Here is a 14,346-nt window from a genome sequence, read left to right on the forward strand (position 1 = left end):
GTCTGAGCCTGATCAGGCGGTCGTCATTGGTGTCCTTTGATCATCCATGGATAAGAAGTACATTTCGATCACCTAGGTGATCTTATCCATGGTGATCAAAGGACTCCAGTGTCGCCTGGAGTCCACTTTATCACCCAGGTGATCAAAGTGAACTCCAGGCCTAGGATAGACCGATCAGGCGTCAATCGCTCATTCGCCTGAGCATGCTCAAATGACTGCTTGACGCGCGGGCGGCGGTACATCAAGCACCTTTGTATATAGTTGCATAGTTGCTAATATGCAACAAAAAATGTGTAGCCTAATATGCTGTCGCCTGTACTATCTCATGTGTAAGCGGCACGTGGCGTGAGCGTGATTCGTTTGGTTCTATTTGGATCTTTAATGTAATTTAGGTCTTGTAAAAATACCCTTTATAACGAGAACAGACCATAGAGGTCACAATCAATGAAAATCACGGTAAAAAATCATATAAAGCGCCACTAGTTATGATGAAAACATAAAGAACGAAAATGTCTGTCTACAAGTATCAGTTAGCTTTAAATTAGTTGTGTGAGGAGCTTAATAAAAAGTTGCATTGATTTCATAATGTTTTATTATTTAATTTACTCCATCACTTAGACAACTTAGGATAGTCTTCACATCAAATGTGAAAACGTTCATTTTGTCAGGCATCCAAGTGCTTGACAAGATGGACAAAACAGTCACCACACAGATTGATTATTAACTTTGATAAAAATACCTAATTACAAAACTTCCAAATGAAATTGTTTACATTTTATTACAAACTAGCATTATAAATAAACTAAATGACAAGAAATCACAATGCGTCTGAATTCGTAACAAAATTGAAGGGGGTAATAATAATAAGCATTGTAGTAGAGAGAAAAAGTACAAATTTACAAATACACAAATTTTTCTCACAAGATCTCATGGAATGGAAATATTTGTTTTAGTCGAATTTTGAACAAAAATGTGTGATATGTCATAAAGTCGTATTAAAAACAGTAATGATCCAATATTGCCACCCAATCTATATTATTTATGTTATATAAGATTTATGTCTGCTAGAGATAGGAAATCAAAATATACAACCAATTAATTAGACAAAATTACATATCAAAGATAAAAACGATGCCACCCCTACAAAAAAAAAAAATTTCTAAGTATACATCATGCAAGTGTTAGGTAACTAAACTTACTTATGTTTTTTCACTACACAGCTACAGGTATCATTAGGTCTCTGGCTCTGGCCCCAGTGTATTTCGACTGATATTCTATTAATCGCTAGTCGCTACATGCATGAGGCATGTAAATAATGTTACCATTTATTTTGTTAAATAATATGAATATATATTTTTTGGTTCTTCACTTTATAGAGGTTGCAAAGTTTTTCTCATCTGTTTGTTTAGGGACAAAGAAAATGTGTATCATTAAGATAATAAAAAGAAAAAGGGATAGCAATATGTCATTTTAGTAAAGTTAATAATGTGTGAATATTGTTACTGCTTACTTAAAGAAACCATTGAATCATGTCATCCTACACCACCTCGAGAAAATCTCAAATGCAATGACTATTTTGTAACTGATTTATTACTTTAAAGTTCTACTGGAAGAAACAAACATTCAAGAGTAGTGTTATAATAATATTATGTACATATTTCTATGATACTTATACATAAATCAATCAAGTATTAAAATAAGGTTCACTAAAGGCGCCGCGCCGGTCGGAATTACGCGCGCGACCCGACCAGGCTCAGCGATATAAATATAACTTAAATAGTTTCAGACTTAACTAGGTAGCGGAAATTTTACTGTCTCAGGCGACGCTCGCTATTGCGCGGCACTTCATACTATACAGGGTGGAATTTTGTAATGCCACCTGGAGGGAAAGTACTCTTAATACTGTAGATAGAAAATTTTACTCAAAGGAAACATTGCTTTATTTTTGAAAAGAAATAGAACTGCATTCAAAGATTTCAAAAAAATTGTTTGCCACACCCGGGAATCGAACCACTATAATTTGTTAAAAATTACACCCTGTATTTTTATTGCATTGATCGTTAGGGTTAAGTATAAGGATGAAATCTCTCTAACAAACTTGATAAATCAAATGAAAGGAAAACCATGAAATCTTGAGTTATTTTCATTATGTACAGAAAATTGTATTATACCATACCATACAATAGGGAATTTTCTAAAAATTTTCAAAAATCTTTGAATGCAGTTCTCTTTCTTTTCAAAAATAAAGGAATGTTTTCTTTCAGTAAAATTTTCTATCTACAGTATTAAGAGTACTTTCCCTCCAGGTGGCATTACAAGATTCCACCCTGTATCTCGGGAGGTCGTCAACGCCGGTCATCACTCATCACACACTGAAATTACACTCGACGCACTAAACTTTCGGGAACAAACGCTCGGTGGTCGCGAGTGGTGTCGCGCGGTCTGCGGTCTGCGGCCTGCGGCCTGCGGTCTATAGCAGCAGCTTGCCCTGCAGGATCTCGAGCGCGGCCTTGCGGCGCAGGTACGGCATGTGGGCCTGCGAGAAGGTGTAGGGCGCGTCGCGGCACGAGAACTCTGCGAACGTGCACGCGAACATGCCGCAGTCGCTGCCGTTCATCTGCTGCGGGATGTCCTGCGGACGATCGAGGTTCGCTTAGTTCATTGGTTCGCAAAGTGGGGGCGCGCGTAACAGCGTTTCAGAATAGCCCACCTGGTGTTTTAGAAGTACATAAATAAATGCTGGAAGTTTCAGAACGAAAATAGAAGAAGAGACATGGAAAGAGGGATAACATAGGCATGTGACTGTTGCACATTTTCAGAAACGGCAATCAATTACTACTTTGCATGGTTTGATTTACGTTCTTAGGTATATAGCACAAGTTATCATCACCTCGGAAAGGAATCGTCACCATAATACGGAGTTGATATTATCAACTCGAGTCGTTCAGTATTTCGTATGAAACTCCCTACCGCAAACCACCCTCGGTATCCCTTTGCGAATCGATAAGCGCGCTACGAGTTACAACTATAGTCTGGTCACAGAGCACGTAGAAAAACCCAAGCTTCCCATCCTTATCGCTCGCGCGTAATTATATTGCTATCGCGCTCACACACTCGCTGTGGCCGCCCGTCGCACAGTCGCGACAGCAATTTAATTACGCGCGAGCGATAAGGATGGGTAGCTTGGGGTCATTGGACGAAATTCTACGTGCTCGGCGACCAGACCTTAAAAGGCGTGCACATACCTTGAGACACTCTGTCCGCCAGCCGGCGTCGTCGAAGGGCGCGCCCTTCTTGTCCTGGTGCTCGTCGCGTAGGTACTGCATCAGGGCTTGCAGGCACGCGGTGTTGCGGCCGCCCATGCTGTCCAGGTAGGCCACGCGGCGCGCGCGGAAGTCCACCAGGCTGACGCACCAGTGCACGCCCAGGTGCACCGGCACAACCAGCAAGTCGTGCGCGAAGATGTCCACCTGTAGGCCGTCCATGATGTCAAGGTTAAAAAAAATGCCGGAACATAGGCCTCATAACTGCCACATTTTGTCATTCAATTTGGGGGTAGGTCCCAAATCGGTCGTCAACTGAAGTGCAAAGTGCGTGGACCAACAGGGTATATTTTATTTTTAATACCAACTGCTGAGAGCTGATCTTCCTTGTCCTTTTGTCCCTATGTCTGAGAGTCCTCCGCCAGGACATGAGCTCCCCTGGCCTACATGGAAATCTTTAAATAGACTTCGGACGCAGGTCGGCCGTAGTAAAGACAATCTGTTCAGGTGGGGATTCTTGGATAGCTCAAACTTGGAGTGCAAGTGTGGTTTTCTTCCCCAGTCGACGAAGCACATGATGTCGTGCCCTGCGTGCCCAAACAACTGCAAGCAGGAAGATTTAACGAAGGCTACTGACAACGCCACTCTTGTGGCGGAGTTTTGGGCTGACGCTGTGTAAGTTTGTTGTCGACACGACAAGAAGAATACCAACAAAGAAAAAACAAAGGTAAAGGTACCTTGCGGGTCCAGCGGCGGAGGCCGGCCTGGCCCGCCTGCATGAGCTTGGGGTAGAAGAAGGTGTTGGCGGCATACACGCGCGGCAGCTTGGGCCGCTCGGCGGCGCGCTGCATCAGCAGGTTCATGTAGAAGTTGATCACCTCGTCGTTCAGCCAGTTCAGCCCGCACAGCGTCTGCAGGTCGCGTCTGGGGACATTCATTTGTCATGAGAGGCTCTGTTCCCTCATTAAAGGTTCGGTCAAACTAACGCGATCAGCCGGCGTGCAGCGATAGCGATGCATTTAAGTTTGATCGCCATCGCTGCACGCCGGTTGATTGCGTGTGATCGCGTTGGTTTGATTGAACCTTAACTGGTTGGTGTCCCCTGCGAGCTAGCTTGGAATAACTCTAGTGAAGGTTTACACTGTTATCGAATAATTTGTTAAATGTGTCAATTTTCTTTTGCTCAGATTTTAATCCAATATCTAGTGTGTATGTATTGTCAATTTCAGATAAGTGATTTAGTGTTATAGTTTATTCCTACAGCAGTAAAGCTGTAAATAATTCCAGCAGTAAATTGAGTGGCAGAAGCCACCTAGGTACACGACGAGGGACCTAAATCCCCTTCTGACCCACCGCACTACCAAACCACACTACCAGTAGTGTCGTGGGGAATATTTTTTCCCTTCTGCACTACCAAGCCAGTAGTGTCGTGGGTAACATACATCTTCATTCCCATCGACACTACTACCATAACTAAATGTAAAATTTGTAAAATTTTGGATTGTTTTGTAATAAATTATGTTTATATGCAACCCTAACCTCTGTGCAAATTTGCAATTTGACGGAATTTACTGAAAATAAAATATTACCTAAAAGGCCTATAACTAATTATATACCTTCGCGTGAAAGAAAAACCTAAATTAAATTATATTTACCCGACTACGGCAAAGCAAAAGGAGGGTTATGATTTTGACAGGCTATGTATGTATGTATGTATGTTCATCTGTTCCCTCGTAACTTCTAAACTACTTATCAGAATTCGACAAATGACATATCATTAGAAGCGTCTTAATTGTCCGCTGGTGATAGGCTATATGGGGTTTCACAAAATCTAATGTGGCGCCCTCTAGCGGACAAACCATACAGAGTAAAAAATAAAGTTAAGATAAATATGCGTTAAAAAGTTAAGATAAGTATCATTTGAAAGCGTTTTACTTGCACATTTACCGGAACATGTACATAAGCCCTTTTAGGTAATATTTTATTTTCAGTAAATTCCGTCAAACTGCAAAATTGCACAGAGGTTAGGGTTGCATATAATCATAATTTATTACAAAACAATCCAAAATTTTATAAATTTTACATTTAGTTATGGTAGTAGTGTCGATGGGAATGAAGATGTAAGGCCCTTAAAAATTACCCACGACACTACTGGCTTGCTAGTGTAGAAGGGAAAAAATATTCCCCACGACACTACTGGTAGTGTGGTTTGGTAGTGCGGTGGGTCAGAAGGGCCTAAATCTAGGAAGTCAAACGGCCACATACCTGTGTATCCTCAGATTGAACTTTTCGACGAGCAGCTGCCCCGGCGGGCCGGGCCCGAGCGCGCGGTTGACGAGCTTGTCCTGCTCCGGCGTGAGCGGCGGCAGCTCCACGGCGGGCTGTGGCTCCTCGAACAAACTCTCCGAGATGCTGAGCTCGTACTTCAGCCTGTGCTCCAGGTGAGCTCGCTTCTGCTCGTTGTTCACTTTCGATATGATATCGGCCTCTTTCCGAGCGTCGTGCAGCTTCTCTTGAGTGTCTTGTTTCTTCTTATTGTATTTGGAATCCAATTTGGCGAGCCAGTCGCCTGAGGTCACATCTTTCTCTTTTAGCGACTCTCTGAGTGAATTTATGGGCTCGATTCTAACTGATGAGGTTGTGGACGATTCTGAAGGAACTATTTCTACTTCAGAATCGGACGAGTTGATGGAAGCTACTGTGATTGGGTCATACTCTTTTGCGTTTTCATTTTCTTTGTTCAAGGACAAGCCTTTTTCTACTAGTTTTATTTCATCTAATGCCTTTTTCTGAGCTCTTTGTGTGTATCTAAAAGATGCAGAATCTTCTGCCAAATTTATTACATCTAAAGGTTTGTTGAATGATATTGGTTTCATTGAATTAGCCACTCGTCTTATTAATTCTTGGTAATTTCTCTTCTCATCTAAATTAAACACTTCAGATAGCGTTGATCTAGCATTGCCATTGATGTTGAGATTTAATAACCGATTTCTTGTATTTGCGAGATTCGAGGGTTTTGAAGATTGCATCCATCTAGGCACTGATGTGGGGACTTTCTTGTATGTTTTTGTGACACCTGCTGGTGCTTTAAATTTGCTGTATGTTTTTGGAGACATATTAATGGAGTTACGATCACTTAATTTTCGACTTAACTTGTAATACTGTACAGAGTCATCTCTGGAATCAGATGTATCACTGTTTTTTATGAAGAATTTATAGGGTTTTATTGGTGGAGGTGAATTTATTTTCTTCTTTACAAATATGACATCATCTTCGTCATCTTCTAAGTTTATGTATACTTTTGAAGGCTTTGTATCTGATTTACTTTCAACCCATGTCACCTGTAAAAAGGGAGATTAGAAATAATGATTAAAAAATTACTAAATAATTCCAGTTCGATATTAATATACTATATATCATATACATTAATTACCTCATGCTCATCATCTTCATCTTCATCATCAATCACAGCATGTATCACAGGCTTCACTGGTGTGTGAATCCTTGGTTTTCTAGAAGGTGTGGAAGGGCCATTTTCTGAAACCCCTACAAGCTTGATAGGAACAGTTCTGGTTCGACTTGACTTGCCAGGCACTTCATTAGGAGTAGAGGTGCTTGGATGACCTGCTTCAATCTGGATTGGCACGTAGCGTACATTTTTGCTTGGTTTATCATCCTTGTCCCATAAATCTGTAATAAAGTAGTTGTTTTAAATCTCCTGAAGAAATAAGACTCAATAAATAACTAGTTTATACACAATTACCATTCGTTGCCATTATGTCAGGAAAACTTGTTCTCTTCAAGTGTTTGAGCCTTTTAAATGCTGGGGTATCATCATCGGACGAAAAATCATCCTCTGCCCTGAAAGAAAGATTTTCATGTGTAATAGTGATTGCGAACACAATTTACCGCTTGTATTTAGCGTTACTGACTTCCAAAATCTAGAAGCTGCTTTTAATGGTATTTTCAACATAATAACACCAATTTACAATGCAGTAAACACAATTTTCTCGTGCACTTTGCCGCCATAATAACTGAACCACCACAATGTTGTAAACATGTCATACCTGTCTCGTTTGAAGCTTGTTCTAATCGCTGGACTTTCGTCACACCATCCGAGTAGGCTACGGACGTAAGCCACCATGGACTTCATTTTCAAATATCTAGCGTTCCATCACCTAAGGTAAAACTTATCAATTTATCCAAAAAATGCAAAATTTTACACGACACAAAACCGTGCATGGCATAAATGAATGAATGATGAAGCAGATTGATTGAATGATGATTGAAAATGTCCAGGTCCACCCATAGACAAATATTATTTTTTTGGTTCCGATTCTGATATTTTTTTTGCAAAAACTACAACTAAACAACTTTTTTGTACGGGCTACACCGGCTATCAACAAAAAGATAATAAATTTTTGTTTAATTTTATTTCTATTTGCAAATTAATCTTAGCTAATAGACATTAAATGCGAAGTACAATGCTATTTTATTTGATACTTATTTGTACAATACACACGACATTTATTTTGTAGACATGTGGTTTTCATTTCCTACATTCACTCCCCATCACTTTTAAACAGCTCAACCAATTTTATTCAAACTCAAAGTACTCAAATCACTGAGAACACTCGCACATCATGACATCATCTTTAACACAACAAAAAAATAAAAATAATAGCTTCAGTCGTTCGAAGCTATAAAATTAATATCCCTCTTCTTCTTCTTTTTCTTTATGTTGGCAATACACATTGAGGCCGAATTCATTTGTGACATTTTCAAGTTTCAAGTGAGATGTTGTCCAACAAGTTACAAAATGGGACGAAGTGGGATAGGACTTGGGTAAATTAAATGATATAGGTAATGAAGGTTGACAGATGATACCCCTTCCCACCCTTTGAGTTTCAGTTAAAGTTTATTTATTTATTTGTAATAGATTATAATTATCTGAGGTAATAGGTATATACCTACCGTAAAGAAAAAGTGTTAATAAATTACAAACTGGACCATAAGCCATATTAAGTAACACAGCATGATACAGTAAATTACATTAACATTATTACAATAGTAGGTACTTACTATCTCAAACAATAACAGATACAGTTCACAAAATTAAAATTAACAGTTAGGTAAATTACTAGACTTTGTTATATTTAAAGTTGTGGTGCTTTACTGAGACTTCGTATGGACTTCTTGAGTAAATCCGAAAGAATCAGGCTGCACTGTTTTGTCTCATTTGCCCACACTCATGCACGTTCACGAACACATAAACCATTTTAGAAAACACGAATTTTAGAAAACAAAACAAAACCGCTAACATGACGCTTCACATTCCCGCCAAGAAGTCCATAAGGCGGTTATCACACTGCGCCGCGCTCCGCCGCGGAGCGCGTGATTTCATATAAAAAATCACGCGCGCAGACGCGTTGTCAGTGTGAAGTGAAGTTTCTATACAAACTGAGGTACTTGCATACAATGATTAAATCTGTCGTCTCGTCCGTGTGATAACCGCCTTATACCCCTTTTCTTCTATCGGGCGCGGGGGTTTAAAAAACTAAAGTTTCGGCTGTATGTTTCAATGCCTTTGTCTTCTCTTTAAAAGAATCGACCCCAAAAATATAAATGTTTGGATCTATGACATTTGACAGCTGTCAGCTGATGACACTAATATATAGTTATCTGTGTGATGACAGCTCTTCGCTCTTCCGTTCGTTGTTGTTCAAAACAGAAACGCTGTAAGCTATGTATTACTTTTCTCTATGGCTGTAAGTAACAGCGGCGGTAAATTCGTAAATTTTGCGTCGTTTACTCGGGGCAGGTTGATTTTCAAAATATTCGCCAAAGTAGTGGTGTTTTTAGCATTTTATTTAACAACGAAGCGGGATATTTGAATTCATTTATCAATTTCATAACTTTATTTTTAGGTTATATTATTATACGTTTTGTATAAATTCAACAATGTTGCAACCAGTAATGCACATTTTGAAGCAGAAAAATATTATTTTAGCCAGCGGGTCGCCAAGAAGAAAAGAACTTGTTGAGAATATTGTAAGAATATTATACGGGATAATTAATATACCTACTTTATGCCTACTTACAATCATATTTTCTTGATTTGATTTGCCCTTAATATTTTTCTGTTTTAGGGCTTAAAAGTGGGACTTTGCAGTTCTTTGTTTGAAGAAGATTTGGATCCAAAGAACTTCAATAGCTTCTCGGAGTTTGTTGAGGAGACTGCTTTACAGAAGGTGTTGGAAGTGGAGGGTAGGCTGATCGGCCAGGGGCAGCCTCCCGACATAGTCATCGGCGCGGACACTATGGTTACACTCGACAAGGAATTATTTGGAAAACCAACCTCAGAAGATGAAGCATTTAGGATGCTATCCAGGTACCAGGTTTATTTTAACAACAAAACTTATTTGTATCTCACATTCTTTTGAATAATAATTTAGTTCTTGCCTACCTAGAATCAACTAGAATGTAATAAACAACTAGTTGTTATCAGTATTTGCTTATATTAACACAGTTCTACCTACTATGTTATATTAAAAGTAAAGTAGACTTTCAGGGAGATCCAACACAGTCTACACAGGAGTTGTGGTAAAAGCGCATGACAAGATCGTAAAATTTACAGAGAAAACTGATGTGTTCTTTGGAAAACTACATGAAGACCAGATTAAGGGGTACATTGCTACGGGCGAGCCCATGTAAGTAATTCTTTATTTCATTTAAAATTTTAAAATAATTAACCAGTAGCAATCATTAACCAGTACACACAACTTACATTTTATTACTGTTGTTGGTTGCATACCAAGTTTTTAAATCAGCATTCAAATACATGTGCCTCAAGAGATACTTGACAGCTGTTACCTTTATGTAAACACATTTCCCTTCTGGTGCTTACATTTAAACAAGAAAGAAAAACATTAATTGCTTGTACACCAGTCCTTACCCACTGCTCTCTGCTGCCAAATGCTTCTTTTTTCTTGCTTATACTTCTCAAGCCTATAATTCCATATTATTTGTCACCATCAATGTTAAAATAGAATATTTTATGATTTAAAGGAGCATTGTAAATTTTTAGGGACAAAGCAGGCGGATATGGTATTCAAGGCATGGGTGGGTGCTTTATAGAACGCATTGAAGGTGACTACTTCACGGTAGTTGGCCTGCCATTGTTCAGGTTGTGTTCTGTGTTGTATGAGATGTTCAAAGATCCTAAAAACCTGTGAATACCTAGCTACAAAATACAACACTTGATTGTTTGTAGGAGTAAAGGCTAGTGTGTTTATTTATTTGTAAGTTTATATAGTTATAAGTAGTCTGTGTTGATTAGTAATTAAATAAAATAACAAATCACTTATTGTTTTGAATAAGAGTCCGTGAATATTTAAGAAACATGTCAATCAACTACCTAAATAGTATGTATTATTTATGTAAGTATAAAAATTATGTTAAAGAATTTTATTTATTTAAAAGTATGTTTACCCATCGTTCGTTCGTTTCAGCCAAATGACGTCCACTGCTGGACAAAGGCCTCCTCCAAGGTTACCCATATTAATACATAAAATAAAAACGCTTATTTTGGTGGTGATGGCTAGTGGACATTGCCCTATGATGGGCTAGAAATTTTGGGGCTGCCAGAAAAGGCTTCCAAACGCCCATTTTGGCGCCTACCAGTTTATGGACGGCAAAAACAACCGCGCGCGATACAATATTGTTACTTTTGGGAGGCACGGAGTACTACGAATGTACAAAATTAAATGTCTACTTATGCCTAGCTGATCAACATTAATTTTATTTATCTAACTAACCTAAGTTAGTAACAATCTGTGCCTGGTAACAAGATTTGACAAAGGATGATGGGCACAAATGTATGGAAAGTGGTACCCGCTCCAATAGCCATAACCAATATATATTTCAAAAGGCCTTTAGATGTAGGAAAATGTCTGCTATGGGGCCAGTTCTAATTCACGTTTGGAAAGCAGTAATTCCACTAAGTATTACTTTTTAATTATTTATTTATTCTGCGGATGGCAGATATATGACGTGCTGTCCTTATTCGCTCTCCGCCCTAATTGCCGTACAACTGAGTTAGGACGCGACACACGGCGTTCACAGGCATGCCGATGACGTTGGAGTAGTCGCCTTCGATGCGCTTCACAAAGCTGCCCCCTTTCCCTTGGATCGCGTACGAGCCTGCCATTCTCCTGTACATTGGAAATTATTAAAATTACAAGTTAAAAAGTAAGGCTACCCTCCTTCCTCAAGGAAGATTTTTTTCAATTGAGAAAACAAATTTTGCTGTAAAACAGGGTTTCCCAACCTTTATTACGCCGAGGCTCAACGAAAAAAAAAATTTTTTTTTCATGCCCCCCTTACATGCGCATAAGAGTAGGCGCACACCGTTGATTTTTAGTTGGCCGATAGTTGTGCCCGATTTTAAATTGTATGAAGAATCGGCGTAGTGTGCGCACTCCCATACATGCCCAATTGCCCATACTGATCAACTGCCCGACTAAACTATCGGCCGACGAAAAATCAACGGTGTGCGCCTACTCTAAGAAATACTAATGACACTTAACCCTAAGGCGTTCTTGGCCCCTCCCTAAAAAGTCTGGATACACCAATGCCCCCTGAATTAAGTTAAATAAAGGTGTTGTCAAAAGTTGTATAGCAGCGATTGAATGGAAATTCGAAACAGTCAATTTACCTATGCCGCGATGCCGAACGTTGATTGAACGTACTTACATTGGTTCCTTCGTAGCGACGTATCCTCTTATTTGTGCATCAGTCATCACGTCGAAGAATACTTCGGTTGATTGTGTGAACTTGATAGGGTCTTTGCCCCGAGGTTTCACCACGACGCCAGTCAGCACCACATTCGACTTCCCTGAAAGGCTACGAGCAGAAAGTTCTAAAACAAAAAATAATACGTCACGTAGGACGTACGAACACAATATGGTTAACGAAGATAGCTTTTTCTGTGGTAGTAAGTAGTCCGTATTAAAAGTTGTACTAAGATTTTCGCTCTTCCAGCCTGTATATTTGTCCCCCTTCCCCCCCCTTCTTTAAAGCTAAACCATTGACTTCAAAAATCTGGAAAATGTATGATGTGCTTTTCTTGAATTTTCAAGGAAAACTATTACGGTTAAGACAGATCAGTTAGTTTCAGAGTAATAATAATCGTTTAACTTTTGAATTAGATTTCTTACCTAATAAAATTTCGTTACAAAAAGAAATTAAAAGTGACTTAGATGAAATAATTGCTTGTCTATAAACGGCTAAAACCTAAAGTAGCACCACTAAAGACTTGCGAAATGACAGGCTCACCAGAAATAAAATAATGAGATATTAATTATGTTGTTCTTCTGCAACAACCGCTCTAGATTCGTGACATTCAACGCCAATCAATAGTTTACAACGACATACTATGCAACAAGCTGTGTTTACTTGATGTGCCATTAATTGATTAAATAATTAGACTATTTGGTAAAAATAGTCTTTTGTCCGTTTTAGAAGATCTTATCATCTTAGTCCGTTTTATGGTTTAATTAAACCTAGCATCGGGCACACAGTGCATCGGGTTTGGTGTGATTGTATTCTTTTATAAATTAGTTTACCGCTTGAGCGTCTTGACGGCGTCTTCCTCGTCTTTTGGTTTCCCAAACATTTGGTTGTCAATCGTAACCATGGTATCTGCTCCGATCACCAGGTCAGCTGCTCGGTTTTCGCGTTTCAACCTCTCTTCCACTTCGAGCACCTTCTGCAATGCGGTCTCTTCAACGAACTCAGCGAAGGTTTTGAAATTACTTGGATCCAAATCTTCTTCAAATGTTGAAGCGCAGCCCTCAACTTTCAAACCCTGTGGAAAAATTATTTTTTTAGGTGTCTGTATTACAGTTTTTTTTTAATTTGACTTGGGGCTACTTTTTTTTATTACAAATGCACATTAAAGTGTAGTTAGATTTAGTTATTATTGTAGGTTCTATATCTTCTGCTTTAAAACAACATCCATAGTGTGAGGTCCAGCAATAAGTATGTAAAATTATTACAGAAATACGAAGAACTATGTAAGTTACAAAACGTTAAAATTTCGTAATTTTTTTCATGTTATAACTCTATTTTTAAAACAGTTTTTAATTCGATAGCAATTATTTTTGTTCGTTTGTTATGAGGATAATACCAATTTTAAAAAGGCGGCTCCATAATAAAATTTAATTTTTATAAATATTGGTGCAGTACTTAGATTAAATCATTAGATAAAAATAATTGAAAGAAAATTTAACATAATAAAAACTTGACAAAATAGAGGACTGCCATAATTTGTTTATATGAATGGTACTTACAATGTTGTCAAAAAATTGTTTTTTGTTCGGGGCTCCACTAGCAAGAACTATTTTCTTCTCGTTCAAAATATGCAACAACGGTTCCAACATTGTGAAAAAATAATAATGTAAATTATTCTGATGATAGGTACTGTGTTCTTTACACTACGAGTGCCGTTTATATGTCGATAGTTGCAGCGTGCATTCGAAAAGATAAAATAATTGATTCACTTATTATCTAAATTAATATGATAAGATAGAAAGTAAGGTACTTATTGAATTTGAATTTTAAACTAGAAATCAGGCTGTTGCTACGATAGGTCGGATCCTACTAATGCCGTTAACTCCGGTTATATCGTTTGTAACGTTAACTTCGCCTCCATTTTTAGCAAATCGGAATGGTTTGTACGTGTGCGCTTAGGTGGTCTTTGTATTAGGTTCTAGTATGAAAACGAGGACAACTACGCTAATAACGTGTAGTATGTAGATACCCTGAACGTATCCTGTTTGACACCTTATAATATTTAGTCCAGCCATTTGGTAGTTTTACCTGGAAAGTTTACCGAGAGTATTGAAAATTGGTATGTATTTCTATAGTTCGATTTGCTCTTTCCAAATTTCAACTTTGCGACCTCGTACGGTGCCGCCTCGTATTTACTCGTAGAAGGTTCTTGATAATATTACAGAAACCATTTCGTGCTACTGTTGATGCTTCAAACCTCGAAACCTTTGTAACCTACATGCATGGGCAC

At 38.6% G+C, this 14,346-nt stretch overlaps 3 protein-coding genes across 8 annotated transcripts in view; 1 reads left to right on the forward strand and 2 right to left on the reverse strand.

The window, feature by feature from the left end:
• LOC135087457 (dTTP/UTP pyrophosphatase-like) overlaps positions 1-10,625 on the forward strand; it is a 139,995-nt gene extending 129,370 nt beyond the window's left edge. The window contains exons 1-6 of one of the 5 annotated variants that reach the window (XM_063982215.1): positions 8,983-8,998; positions 9,029-9,084; positions 9,191-9,314; positions 9,413-9,654; positions 9,827-9,973; positions 10,351-10,625. In XM_063982215.1, coding sequence (XP_063838285.1) covers positions 9,225-9,314; positions 9,413-9,654; positions 9,827-9,973; positions 10,351-10,498 — 627 coding nt within the window. In that variant the 5' untranslated portion in view covers positions 8,983-8,998; positions 9,029-9,084; positions 9,191-9,224 and the 3' untranslated portion in view covers positions 10,499-10,625. Of the gene's footprint in view, positions 1-8,982; positions 9,002-9,028; positions 9,110-9,190; positions 9,315-9,412; positions 9,655-9,826; positions 9,974-10,350 lie in introns of those variants that run through there. The other 4 variants (XM_063982202.1, XM_063982208.1, XM_063982193.1 and 1 more) reach the window with 4 other exon arrangements.
• On the reverse strand, positions 575-7,547 carry LOC135087408 (uncharacterized). Of its 2 annotated transcripts, none has more exons than XM_063982181.1 (7): positions 7,331-7,547; positions 7,027-7,124; positions 6,697-6,953; positions 5,529-6,604; positions 4,001-4,187; positions 3,246-3,470; positions 575-2,632 (listed from the first exon to the last, which is right to left on the reverse strand). In XM_063982181.1, the coding sequence occupies exons 1-7, from the start codon at positions 7,414-7,416 to the stop codon at positions 2,471-2,473; spliced, it is 2,091 nt and encodes a 696-aa protein (XP_063838251.1). In that variant the 5' UTR covers positions 7,417-7,547; the 3' UTR covers positions 575-2,470. The 2 variants fall into 2 exon arrangements, with proteins under 2 accessions (XP_063838251.1, XP_063838253.1); XM_063982183.1 differs by lacking the exon at positions 7,331-7,547 and adding an exon at positions 7,196-7,295.
• A 644-nt stretch (positions 10,626-11,269) lies between the features above and the next one.
• Positions 11,270-13,784, reverse strand: LOC135088212 (dTTP/UTP pyrophosphatase-like). Its single transcript, XM_063983095.1, has 4 exons — positions 13,616-13,784; positions 12,890-13,131; positions 12,018-12,167; positions 11,270-11,476 (listed from the first exon to the last, which is right to left on the reverse strand). The coding sequence occupies exons 1-4, from the start codon at positions 13,703-13,705 to the stop codon at positions 11,341-11,343; spliced, it is 618 nt and encodes a 205-aa protein (XP_063839165.1). The 5' UTR covers positions 13,706-13,784; the 3' UTR covers positions 11,270-11,340.
• Between the last annotated feature and the right edge of the window lie 562 nt (positions 13,785-14,346).

Source organism: Ostrinia nubilalis, chromosome 3, assembly GCF_963855985.1.
Source record: "Ostrinia nubilalis chromosome 3, ilOstNubi1.1, whole genome shotgun sequence".
NCBI lineage: Eukaryota > Metazoa > Arthropoda > Insecta > Lepidoptera > Crambidae > Ostrinia > Ostrinia nubilalis.

What these genes read in the sequence shown, in the direction of transcription:
- LOC135087408 (XM_063982181.1), bottom strand. Translation starts at nt 7,416, where the DNA reads ATGAAGTCCATGGTGGCTTACGTCCGTAGCCTACTCGGATGGTGTGAC. An exon ending in ATGAAGATGATGAGCATGAG is followed by an intron (nt 6,605 to 6,696) that starts GTAATTAATGTA and finishes CCCTTTTTACAG; the next exon opens with GTGACATGGGTTGAAAGTAA. An exon ending in GGCGGACAGAGTGTCTCAAG is followed by an intron (nt 2,633 to 3,245) that starts GTATGTGCACGC and finishes GATCGTCCGCAG; the next exon opens with GACATCCCGCAGCAGATGAA.
- LOC135088212 (XM_063983095.1), bottom strand. Translation starts at nt 13,705, where the DNA reads ATGTTGGAACCGTTGTTGCATATTTTGAACGAGAAGAAAATAGTTCTT. An exon ending in GCCGTCAAGACGCTCAAGCG is followed by an intron (nt 12,168 to 12,889) that starts GTAAACTAATTT and finishes TTCTGCTCGTAG; the next exon opens with CCTTTCAGGGAAGTCGAATG. An exon ending in GTCGCTACGAAGGAACCAAT is followed by an intron (nt 11,477 to 12,017) that starts GTAAGTACGTTC and finishes TCCAATGTACAG; the next exon opens with GAGAATGGCAGGCTCGTACG.